Source organism: Macaca nemestrina, chromosome 2, assembly GCF_043159975.1.
Source record: "Macaca nemestrina isolate mMacNem1 chromosome 2, mMacNem.hap1, whole genome shotgun sequence".
In the NCBI taxonomy this organism is placed as follows: domain Eukaryota; kingdom Metazoa; phylum Chordata; class Mammalia; order Primates; family Cercopithecidae; genus Macaca; species Macaca nemestrina.
The window spans coordinates 5,955,270-5,968,749 of NC_092126.1; the positions used below are offsets into that span (position 1 = coordinate 5,955,270).

Below are 13,480 nucleotides of genomic sequence, written 5' to 3' on the forward strand. Positions count from 1 at the left end.
GTTACAAAAATGAATCTGATACAATTCCTGCCTGCTAGCTGTTCCCAGAGCATAAAAGGTTTTACATCTTAATGTAAAACAAAAAGTGTCACTGATACTACCAAGTGATTAGAAGAATCACCAGATTTCAGAGATCTAACAGATCCTCAAAAGCCATCGTAATCAACAAGTTTGGGTTTAACCCAATTCTTGAAGAATGGGAACAAAATAAATAAATTAAGATTAGGACAGTTGTATTTCAGTTAAGGAGGCACAAAATTAGGAAGTGGAGAAAGCTCCCACCATGTTAGGGAAAAATTAACCCACTAGCTTGCATGAAGCAAAGAGATTATTTGGAAGTATCATGGGGTCGTATTTTAGAGTGTCTTAACTGACACTTAGGGGAGTGTAGGCTTTATATTGTAGGAAATGGGGAACTAATGCAAGTTATTGAGCAGTGACTGAAATTCTATACTTTAGAAAAATTTTCTGACTGGAGATTATAGTAGACATGGGTTGAATGAGAGATTTTGAAGTAGAGAATAGTAAGGACAAAATCATTTTATTTTTCAAGTCCTTTTTTATCCCTTAATTTCCAAAAAAAATATTTCCACATTATGTTTATTTCTATACATCCACTTAATATTTTTGGAATTAGGCAGTCATATTTTCTTATTTAGGTATTAATGATAACAAAGTACAAAGCTTTGTTTGAGCGTATCTAAATCAACTCAAATAAGTGTGCTTCTATTGCCTGTGTGTAATTTTATCTAAGAAATACTAAAGATTTCGTACCTTTTGAGTAGAAGGGTTCTACTTGGCTAAAAAATTACTTGTCAGGTTTTCACATTTTCTTATTATAGTCTGTTTTTCCCACTTTCTTCACAACTACTTGAATTATTATCATTAGAATTTTATTTTATATCTTAAGAGCAATAATATTTTATAGCTTCGTAGCCCCCAGAATCTAGGTTCACAGCTTAACTTTTTCACTAGCTGACTTTATAACCCTCGGAAAACAATATCGCTGAGTCCCAGTTTCCTGGTCTGTAAAGACGGATATATAGTACACATGTGGTTACTTTTATCTATTTTAGACTTTAACTACCATGATGGCAGGTACCATCTCTGTCTTTTCTACCACTGTGTTACAAGCGCCTGGCAGAATGTCTGGAATATATGTGATGAATTAATGAATAAACCTAATAGGCCATAGTATTGATTTTGGCAACATAGTGTTTGATGAAAGGTTTATAGAGGATGCAAATCTAAAAGCTTCAAAACATGCAAAGATTTCTCGGAAGATGTTTCTGCCCATTGATCTTATGGACCATCACCTGTGCTGTTCACTGAATTCTTCAGACGGGCTCCGAGACAAGTCTGTGTGAGACAAAGGGCTCCGGAGAATGAGTAATGACAGGCATTTGCTTTCATTATCGATAGTGATGTGCCTCATTTTTCATCTTAATGAAAAAAGAATCACGTTGAATTGACTTGTTAATTATGCAAATTTTTGAACATTTTTGAACTATGGTAGGAAAGGTTATATTATATTATCAGGATTAAAAGCCAATGACAGGACTTCTACCAGAACTAAGGCAAACATTTCTACTACCGTTTATCAAAGAAAGAGATCACAATGCTGCTCATTTTTATCATGCTGAAAACCCACAGTGTACACCGTCAGCCAATGCTTAGAAGAAAAATTTAAGTCTCTGAAGTCCCAAACCACTGGTCAGCTCGGTAAGTCAATAAATTCAGTGGGAAAATAAATCAGTCAGTTGGACTATTTGGCCAGTTGTTTATAAAATAAGGCATCATACTTAAAGCAGTGAACCAATATAGCTTGAAGTATGTTGATGTTTACATTCTTAACAGTGTTTTATTTTAACTACGTAGTTGTTTTGCTTATAGGAGCTTCAATAATAGAAGATGAAATACGTTCTTTTTTTTCTCCCATAACATTTTAAGAAATTTAAGTTGAAATATGGAATAATGATCACCCAACCATGTTCCTCCTACTATGAAAACTCCAGATGTGGAGATATGAAAACAACAATGGGAACAAAACCACTGGCAACACTGATAGTGATGCATTGTATCCTTTATGGTTTAAAAAGTGGTTTGTTTTTATTATCTCATTGATCTTCATAACAATCCAGTGAAACATTCAGAGCCAAGAAATGTTCAAAGTGGTTAACTCATTTATGCCTAGTGTTCCATTATTGGAACACTAAGCATGTGGGAGTTATTTATATCCTACTGCTCAAAGTCATTGCCAAGGTCTGATTGCAGAAATTCAAAAAATTGCAACCTCATTAAATTACTTGGAGTCACCAAGACCACAAAACTGTTAAATTTTAGAACTAGGGCTCATGACCCACAGCTATGTCCTCTACATAGCTATGTTCAGTCCTCATCTGAGTCTTGTTCCCTTGACTTAAAAGCTAAAAGAATAGGGCAAGTTACATCTTTCCTTTAATTTCTGTAAGAGATGCTGTTTTAGAGAGTTAAATTCAGTAACAACAATTGTTTAGGCTTTATTTTGAAATGCAATCTGGATGCAAAACAAAAACAAATACATATTTTATACTCTAAGAACCCCTAGTTTTCAGGGAAACTCAGACAAACATATAAATATGAATAAGCACTGTGATAAGTGCTGTGTATGGAATGCTGTGGAATTAGGGTAAAGGAATGAATAATTAATTTGCCTGGGTGAACATTCCATTGTACCATAATTTAGCCACTTTTGTATTGGAAGATTTAAGAGCTCACTATTTTGCTGGATAGTCAATAATAGAATTTTCCTATTGAGAATGGGGAGGGCGAATAATTGACTTAAGTAAATTATAAATAACAGAAGTATTATAAATATTGTAATTACAGATGTTATTGTGAGAGACTGTAGGATTTATTGTAAGAGAAAATAACCTGGTACTAACTTAACTTATAATTTAAGATTTTGTAGGATATGATCGTATTCACACTCTAATAAAATATCTTGATGGAGAACATTTTGAGATATTGGAAACGATACTGAATTTTCAATGAAATCTAACGTTGAAAATGCACAGATTATAAACCCAAATATCTCCATTCTCTCTCAGAATGTTTCCCTTGGGTTTTTAATGGGTCATAGGCTGAATCTTTTTTATTGGCCATTTGACAAAATAGACCTAGAATTTCTAAATACGACTGTACCCTTTTATACCTTTCTTCGTTACAAGCAATAACGAGTCTGTCCTTAGAAGTTGCTCGGAAAGATACTGGATTTACGAGTTCCAAAGACAATTTGTAATGAGCCTTTTTTCTCCTTCCTTCCCTCCTTTCTTCCTCCCTCTCTCCCTCTCTCCCTCTCTCCCTCTCTTCCTCTCTTCCTCTTCTTCTCTTTCTTTGCAACTTATTGGTTGTCACATTGTCTTCCTATGTGTTTTGGATTGTGACCTTTTTCTTACTGGAATAATATGGTGTGGATAATGCACAGGTAGAAATTAAGCTGAGTGAAACATAACACTTTTACAACGTACATTTTTTGGTCCGATATCATTGGACAGGATGTTTATTTTTTATTTTATTTTGTTGAGACAGAGTCTTGCCCTGTTACCGAGGCAGGAGTGGAGTGGTGCAGTCATGGCTTACTGCAACCTTGACTTCCCGGGTGCAGGCAACCCTCCGACCTCAGCCTTCCAAGTAGCTGGGACCACAGGCACACACACATACCTGACTACATTTTTTTTATTTTTATTTTTGTTTTTACAGAGATGGAGTCTCCCTGTGTTTCTCAGGCTAGTCTCAAACTCCTGGGCTCAAGTGATCCTCCTGCCTTAGCCTCCCAAAGTGCTGAGATTACAGGCATGAGCCACCACGCCTTGCTGACAAGGTGTTTAATATCTCAATTGTAACAGATTCCCCAAACTCTTTCCTTCCTCTTAACTCCCTCCAACCTTGCATCACTCTACACACATGTACTCCTATCCTCACCAGGCCCATGTGTCCCATGATTCTGCCATTTCAGACTTTGTACCATGTAGGTTTTTTGGCTTTCCTTTAGTCTATGTGTAATACATATTATCTTCAATTTTTTCTTACATGCTAAATTATAAAAATATGTCCTAGAAAAGTTATGAATAAACATGAGCAAGGAGAAACTACTCGTCATTCATTTATTTATTCAGCAAATATTGAATAACAGCATCTAAAACCAAGATATCATGCTAGGCATTAGGGTTCATAATAAAAGTTTCTGGTGCCTTCAACTTGCCCTTAAAATAGTAGAAACCTCAGAAAGAGTCACAAATAAGAGTCTTTTCACTAGAGACCACATCTGTTATGTTCATCACTCTTTTTTTTTTTTTTTTTGGCTTCAGCGTGATATTTGGCATACAGTAAGTGCTCAATAAATTTTTATGGTAAGAATAAATGACTTCTAAGTTAGGTTTTTACAAGGGCTGTATGCGAGCTCAACTTACTAAGGCCAAGGTCCTACCCCAAAGGTTAGGATGGTACTTTTCATTTTCTCAATTATTTTTCACTTTGTACCCCTCAGAGAAGTTAGGATTTTTATATACTGTTAAATGACTTTAAGTACTTTCACTACTTCAAGTAGTCAAATACTGAGTTTATAATAAAATGGCATTTTGCATATCAAGATGCCTAGCAGGATGCCTGAAAAAAAGTAGACATTCAATGAATATTATCTCTTTAGTTTTTCTTTTCTCATTTGTTACTTTCTCTCATCTTCTCCTTCCACTGAAATTTCAGCCTGAGAATGACTTAGGTTTTGTAGGTCCTAAAGCTTATGTGGGATTCTCCCTCAAAAAAATAAATAAATATAATTAAATGAAAATTAGATGCAAAATTGAGTATTTACAGTGAGAAAATAAACCACAAAAGTTTAAATTTTGAAAAGCTGGGAACTATCAAAGATGATAAAACTCAGGAAAATAATACAGTATTTTAATTAATTGCCTGATAGCAGCAAGTCTATGCATTTCCTTCCCATTATTGTGGATATATGATTTTTGAATGTCTTTCCATATGACAACAATTTTTTATTATACATTTCTTGTAGAGATAAATATAGAAATAATTCAATCTTTCATGTAGCATGATTAATCAAAGTGATCCTTTAATATTTTATAACTTGGAAGTGTTTATTTTAGGTTCACAGCTCATTATCTGATGATTAGTGATGTTGAGTATCTTTTCATATATCTGTTGGCCATTTGTATGTTGTTCTGGAGAGATGTCGTTCAAGCCCTGTGTCCATTTTTTAATTGGCTTATTTGTTTTATTTTGTTTTTGCTATTGAGTCATAGGAATTTCTTATGTACTCTGGATATTGAACCCCTACCAGATATACAATTTGCAAATATTTTCTCCCATTCCATAGGTTGCCTTTGCATTCTGTTAATTGTTTCCTTGGCTCTGCAGAAACTTTTTAGTTTGATGTAATCCCACTTGTCTATTTTTTTTGCTTTAATTTGCCTGTGCTTTCAATGTCATATCCAAGAAATAAATCTTTGCCAAGGCCAATGTCAACTTTTTCCCCTATGTTTTTTTTTTTTCTATGGGTTTTACAGTTTTAGGTCTCACATTTAATTATTTAGTCAATTTTGAGCAACTTTTGTGTATGGTATAATATAAGGACCCAATTTCATTCCTTCATATGTGAATACCCAGTTTTCTCAACACCATTTGTTGAAGAGACTATACTTCCCCTTCATTACCTTTTCCAATACCTTTTTTTCCATGAGGTTTTATGATTGAGCTTGGTTTATGGAAGCCAAGAGTACCAGCTCCATTATTTCAGTTTTTAAAATACAAGAGTCAACTTTACAAAAAGATTTAGAACAAGATACTCCTTTTGGAAAGGACAAGTTTAAGAAGGTCTTTGAATGTCAGATTAAATACTTGGACTCTATTTTGTATATAATTGTAGTATTTAGTCCACAAATGTTTACTGGGATTGCTAATATACACAGAATATATACTACCCTGTGTATTCTCTCTCTCGTTTTCTTTCTGTGTCTCTCTCTGTGTCCTCCTTTCCTCGTATTATACAAGTGTAGTTTCGATGTGAGTTTTGTTTTGGAGAGCTTACAATCTAGTTGTGGTTGGGAGAGGAAACAGATTTTTTAGAGGAATAAAACTATAAATTGTGATAAATATAGTCTGGATCCAGGAATAGGGCAGCTAAGAAGTGAAAGAAAGCACTTGGCATTTGGTGTGTCATTTCAAGTATGTCAGGGATTTCAGTGTGAAGATGTAGGGAGAGTGACATTCCAAGCAGAGGGAACTAAGTTAGCAAAAAGATGGAGTTTAGAAGGTAGGAGGAGGAAGAGCAAATTACTAGAAGCACTCAGTATTGAAGTGAAAGTGCCATGTAGCACAAATGTATGTTGTAGATTAACCTTGAATATCAGGCTGAGATGCTTTAAGTTTCTAGTTTCATTTTTATCTTAAAAAGAACTTTCATTGTAACAAGGAAACCTACATTCCTGGAAAGAATGTGTTTTTATCATAACCCATATAATAGCATTTATTTAATAAAGCTATGTACTTGTAACTGGGCTAGACATTACAGCAACTACCCTCAAGAATCTTGCATTGTAGGGATAGAGACAGAGATATAAACAAAGAACTCTAAAACCATGTTCTAAATACCATTACCAAAATATACACAAGAAATAAGCCATCTGGAAAAGGGAAGTATTATTTCTGAAGGGCTTTGGGCAAGACTTATGGGGGAGTTCAACAAGGTAGGTCTTAAATGATGAAAAGAGTTGGCCAAATTTAGAAGTGGGAAGATAAGCTTTCCAAAAAGAGATAGAGGACAAAAGAGGACAAACTCCAGCCTAGTTAAAGATTGAGGGGGAACTTAGGAAATGGCAAAAAGCTCTGTGAAGCCGGTTACAGCAGATGGAAAGGGTGACAGGTGATAAGCTGGAAATGTGGGTTGGAGCCAGGTTGTAAAGGACACTGGAGACAGGGAGGAAAGGAATCACTGCAGGTTGTAAGCAGGAAAATGGCATAAGAGGATGCAAGGGACTTAAAGAGTGGGTGGAGTCAAGTAGCCCAGTTACTATGAGTTAGGACAGTGGCTTTGAGGAGTAGTGAAAGGAGTAGCAAAGGGCTCCTGTGAGCTGGAGCCAGAAGATAATTAATGGATAAGAGTAAGTCATTTGCCGCCTTTTGGGATTTTTAGGAGGCAGATGAGGACGTTTCCAGAGATACCGTGTTTAGCTTTTACCAATAAAGTCGCATTCCAAATCATTTACTGATTTTTAAAAATGGGCTTGGTATGTCTCACAAAGCAAACCAGCTAAAAGCCATTATCATCTTGTGGTTCATATAAAACTTTCAAACAGGTTTCTTGTTTTTGTCCCTGCCTAGCGTTATCAGTTTGCTGTCATTCTTCATGTAGGAAAAATTTTATAGTTGCTTTTCCTTCTATGGTGAGCTACGTAAACCAGTGTTCCTAGCATTTATCCTGGAAAGTCTTTTCTCCTTCTCACAGTAATTGTCAGTGAACTTAATATTTTCCAGTATTTGCTTTTATTTAAAATGAAGTACCTTGCATCTAGTTCATATCTTGCATATGAATTCTGCTTTCATTAGCATCTCTATCAGTTAGGATTAGAGTTGGCTCTGCATTGCACAGAGTAAAATAACAAGGACTTATTTTCTCCCATAAAAGCCAGACCTGGGTAATTGAATGTTGGACTTGTGCCACTGCTCCACAAAGCTCTCAGGGACCCAACTCCTTCCAGCTCACCTGCCAACACCCGCTGGGGAGTAGTCCTTGTTTTTGTGGTTTCAGATGATCCAGCTACCATATCTCCATTCAAACAGCAATAGGCAAAGGTTGAGAAGGGGTGCAAAGGACACCTATAAGTTGTCTGTAAGGAAGGATTCCTCAAGCCTGTAATGATGTGATGACTCACATCTCATTGACCAGTAGTGAGTTCATAGGACCTACATCCTACATCTGGTTGCAGGATATGTAAAAAGATGTAGCTGAATAATCTGTTTATTTGCAAGAAGGTAAGAACAGATATTAGAGGAAATTAAAAGAACAAAAAGGGGAGGCCGAGACAGGTGGATCACAAGATCAGGAGTTTGAGACCAGCCTGGCCAACACAGTGAAACCCCATCTCTACAAAAAATACAAAATTAGCTGGGTGTGGTGGTGGGTGCCTGTAGTACCAGCTACTCGGGAGGCTGAGGCAGGAGAATCACTTGCACTCCAGCTGAGTGACAGAGCTAGACTCTGTCAAAAAAAAAAAAAAAAGAAAGAAAGAACAAAAAGATGAAATATGATGTTTCGAACAGGTAGCCCCATTAGAGAGCCTGAAAGCCTTTGTTTAGATGCATTTTCCCCTGGGTTAACTCTAAATCTTTTTGTACTTCTAAAAATTAAGATAATCATTCTGTCCTAAATTCTTCACAGCATTTATGGTTGAGGATCAAATATAATTAATGAACATATCAGCACTTTGAAAATTGTTACACAAATATAAAGTATTATATTTTAAAGCATTAAAACAATCTGCTGAATATAAACTAAAAAGTATTACTGAGGCAATATGTCAGTTTTTACAGTAGCCTTATGGTAACTTTACCTGACAAACAGAAGAATTAGGTGCTCATGACAAATAGCTCTTCGAGAGGACATGTCTCTGTGAATCACTTTCAGAAACATGACAATGCATTTGGTTCTATCAACTCTGTGCAATAAGGATTATCATGTGCATTTTACAGATAGGAAAACTAAGGCAGAGAAGTTAAATGAATAGCTCAAAGCCATGTAACTTAGTGGAGGGTTTAGAAACTGTGTGTCTGCAAATCTCATACTCATAATCTGTGTTTTTACTCTAGTTTTCATATGGCACACATCTTGTTGCCCATTTGGTAAAGTCTAGATATCTAAGATTAGAGCGACAGGCTCGCAGTTATTTATCCTTATTTTATTTACATGGTGTTCTTTCTCATTTCCCCCCAATATAAATCAGATCCTCCAATCTGCCAGTCCCTTTCTGCATACACGCATTACTCTGCAAAACCACCTAACTTCCTGCCTCACTAAAATGTTTTCTGTTCTTGGCTTTCTCAACTTCTGCTGCTTCTTTAAGTGTCAACTCAGGTTCCATTTTCTGTGTAAGGCATTCCATGAATACTTCAGGCCACACAGAGCTTCCATTTTCCTGAACTTCTGTAATATAGAGAATATATATATATAGAATGCATATATTATATTTAATTATAGAAGTAAATTATACACTGTATCATATTATTCCATATGTCTTAGCTTTTTCTCCCCAACTAGACTTTGTCTAGTTCTTGTGTTTCTTAAGTTGTTTCAGTAACACAAGGACACTGGTAAGAATATAGCAAGAAATAAAACCAGTTCAAATCTAAATTGAGCCAACAATTAATCTATGAGAAACTACTTATAGTTTCTTATCTAGTCTCAGTTTTCATGACAAATGTGGAAATGGGTTCAAAGAGGCAAAAAGACTGATCCAATGTCAACAGCTAAGAATGGAATCCTGTTCTACCAAACCTGTGGTCTAAGGCTTGATCCTCTACACCTGTCCATTGAACATTGACTGAAAGCCAAATACTGTGAGAGTGTGTGTCTGCGAGTGTGTGTGCTTAGCTTACTATTGTAGGTTGAGAGAAGCCCAGAAAAATAGAGGCATCCCTGAATAACAGTAGCCCTTGGGTTAATTTATGTGTATCTTGTATTAAAAACTAAGAAGACGAGAACCGAGAGGAATTTTATCAATAGAAAAGGTGGATAAGAACTTCTGATGAAGCCAGGATACTGAAATGAACTGCAGAGATATTTTCGTATGCATACAACCATGAGATACTTAATTCATATCCATGTTGCCATCTACAGAACCTAAGTATATGATTGCTTTTCTTCCATATGCAATGTGAATTGTTTCGGGGTGGGGGCAATGTTTTCTGTTTATGCTCATTTTGTGATCTCAAAAGTAACTGAAGTTCTCCCAAGGACACAAATACATTGTTGGAAGAAAAATAGAAGGTTCTCTTAGGTATGTTTTTTTCTGATCTATGAATTCCATCTCCAAGTGGACATATAGACTATTGAGTACTTTGAGTGATGAGCAACTCGAATATGTAAAGACTGCAAGCATGTTCCCATTTCATCTTAGGATGTTGAATTACTTTTGTCAAATTAATTCTTAATGGTTTTGGGTATATGTGTGTGTGTGTATATATATGTGTATATATGTGTATATATGTGTGTATATACACATACATATATACACATACATGTATTTTTCCCACCTGGATATAAATATATAAAATATATCCTTTATAGCTTAAGCTATCTGTCAATCATCTATCCATCTGTTTATCTTTCTTTATTTACATGTAAAAAATTGAGATATCAAGAAAAAAGTTTTGTCTGAATGTTACCACCAATAGGTCAGTAATTTTTGCATTCTTCTTCTGTGTTCAATATAACGTTTGGAACAACAAGGAAAAGACTAAAAACAAGAAGCTTTGGACTGTTGTAAAGATAATATTTTGTTATTTCTTATGACTACAGATACATTTTCTCCTGTTGAGAATTTTTCGGTTCATATTATTTGTTTGTTAGAAAAAATTACCTTATATTACCCTGTTTGAGGGTAATTTTAAGGATCAGGAATCCTGAAATCTCAGATCCAGCTGGGCCTTTAGAGACCTTCTAATCCAACCCCTTTGTACAGAGTTTATGTAACTTACCTGAAGTTACATAGGTAATTAATGCTGGCACAGGGTCAAGAAGTCAATTTCCCTCATTTTTAGACCTCTCTTTATTTCTTTCTCTCTCCATTTTTCTACCAAGTTCAATTAATAGTTTTTAATTCTCAAAAGAATTATTATAAGAAAAAAGATTATTTATTCAAAAGGTCACTGATCCTTTCCTCCTTTCTTTTTCTCCCCCCAGCTCTCTTCAATCTAATTCCCGTGGGCCTGCGTGTAGTGGCCATCCAAGGAGTGAAGGCTAGTCTCTATGTGGCCATGAATGGTGAAGGCTATCTCTACAGTTCCGTAAGTACATTGTAGTGTGTATTTGTGTGTATGTGTGTGAACTACCACTGAGAGGTAATGGAGTAACCATCATGTTAGGCAAGAAAATTGGAAGTTGAAGTCATTTTATATTCTGTGATCCCGTTTTTCAGGATTATTTTGAGATTTTGTAATTTAGAGTGTTAAGGACCATGTCTTGTTGAATGACTATATTGCAGTTACTCTCCATGCAATATAAATTCCTTGTGTCTAGCTTCCATTTCTGCAGAATATTCTCCCTTTGGAATTTTACCTTTCTGTCTAATTCAAAAAGCAAGATATTTTTCTTTTCTCTTGTTATCTCTCCTTTAAGCATAGAGGACGGCTCAGGAAGGAAAATTCTTCAATTTGTCTGGAAATAGTCTCTGTCCTACCATGGAGAAAAAAACTTTCATAATGGATTGTGGCTTTGTTTGTATTTAGTAGGTCTATGTTTTATCTACTGTGTCAGAGTCTCAGAATAACTTTAACTTAAAGGCAATATGAATTTATGGAAAGAGCTCTGGATTATGAGAAAGGATATTTGAGTTTTATTTGCATTTCATGTACTATCTTGATATCCCTTTGGGCAAATTATCTTCCTCTGCTGGCTTAATTTTGGACCTTTCAAATGAGCATGTTGGACACCATGTTGTATCATGTCTTCTTTCAAATCCCAAACTGGCAAAATTAGGTAGCATCAGTGGCTACGTTATCAGCACTGACATATTTTAAAGTTACGAACACAATTCTGCTGCTTGTCTCACTCTCAGGATAATAATTTATGTGTTGAGGCCGGACGCGGTGGCTCACGCCTGTAATCCCAGCACTTTGGGAGGCCGAGGCGGGCGGATCACGAGGTCAGGAGATCAAGACCATCCTGGCTAACATGGTGAAACCCCGTCTCTACTAAAAATACAAAAAAATTAGCCGGGCATGGTGGCGGGCGCCTGTAGTCCCAGCTACTCTGGAGGCTGAGGCAGAAGAATGACATGAACCCAGGAGGCAGAGCTTGCAGTGAGCCAAGATCGCGCTACTGCACTCCAGCCTGGGCGACAAAGCAAGACTCCGTCTCAAAATAATAATAATAATAATAATAATAATAATAATAATAATATTATTATTATTATTATTTATGTGTTGAGAGAATGTGGCTGCACTGAATGGTGTGTGTGTGTGTGTGTGTGTGTGTGTGTGTATTTCCGCTTTCCTGTAAGAGAGTTGGCTATTTGTAGTTCATGAAAAAAATTCATTGAAAATCATGGTTACAGATTTCCACCATTACTTTCTATGATCTCAGTAAATAGCACAAGGTTATTTTGGAAGTTCTCATATGTCTGCTGGATTCTAAATTCGTTATTGACTAGTTTTCATTAGGCTCTTCCAATGTTCAATTAAACAAATCTCTGGTATATTGGAGCTCAGAAATTGATACCCTCAAATACGGTGTTTTTACATGCTGTACAGAAGCAGCCGCCTCAAAGTCTCTCTGAACTCCCTCTGCCTCCTGTGGCTCAATCCTGTGTCTCCCAAAGCACAGGATGAAGGTGTTCTCTGGAGTTCCCTTATCTGCCTAAGCTCGGACCTGCCAAAGAAGAAAACAATTACCTTTGGTCTCTTCCCAGAGTTTTCATTAACTGAACTCATATCACAGGAAGGAAGACTGAAGTTCATCAATACACCTAGGCAGCGTTTTGTCACAAACCACGGTCTGCTCTGCAGATCCAAAAGACTTCGTCCCAGCTCATTGTATGTTCTTTAAGTTCATTGAACTCCCCCCAGAATCATTTGCTATCGCTATAAAATCGTCCACACCTCCCCATCTCCCTTTCCTCTAAAAAGAAGGGTATTGGCCAGGCGCGGTAGCTCACGCCTGTATTCCCAGCATTTTGGGAGGCCGAGGTGGGCGGATCACGAGATCAGGAGATCGAGACCATCCTGGCTAACTTGGTGAAACCCTGTCTCTACTAAAAATACAAAAAATTAGTCAGGCATGGTGACGGGTGCCTATAGTCCCAGGTACTCGGGAGGCTGAGGCAAGAGAATGGTGTGAACCCGGGAGGCAGAGGTTGCAGTGAGCCAAGATTGCGCCACTGCACTCCAGCCTGGGTGACAGAACCAGACTCCATATATAAAAATAAAAAATAAATAAATAAATAAAAAGAAGGGTATATAACCATGTGTACCACATTTCACATGGTGGGGTGATCACCCTGTGATTCTCCCCAGTGCACGTTAATAAATTTGTATTTCTTTTTCCTGTTAATCAGCCTTTTGTCCATCGATTTTCACTTAATCTACAGAGGGCGAAGGGAAAATTTTCCTTTGGCTCCAACAGGTACATCATACTTGCTTATTAGTAATACATCTGTCATTTGTATTACAATTATTGAAGTTAATATTTTACTCCTGAAAATATTCAGAT

The 13,480-nt window shown here is 36.4% G+C and overlaps 1 protein-coding gene across 5 annotated transcripts in view; it reads left to right on the top strand.

The window, feature by feature from the left end:
• The window catches only part of LOC105470844 (fibroblast growth factor 12), a 583,980-nt gene that overhangs the window by 388,690 nt on the left and 181,810 nt on the right, over positions 1-13,480 (top strand). For all 5 annotated transcript variants that reach the window (XM_011723103.2, XM_071090651.1, XM_011723102.3 and 2 more), the window contains one exon: positions 10,955-11,058. In XM_011723103.2, the coding sequence (XP_011721405.1) occupies positions 10,955-11,058 (104 nt within the window). The remainder of the gene's footprint in view (positions 1-10,954; positions 11,059-13,480) is intronic.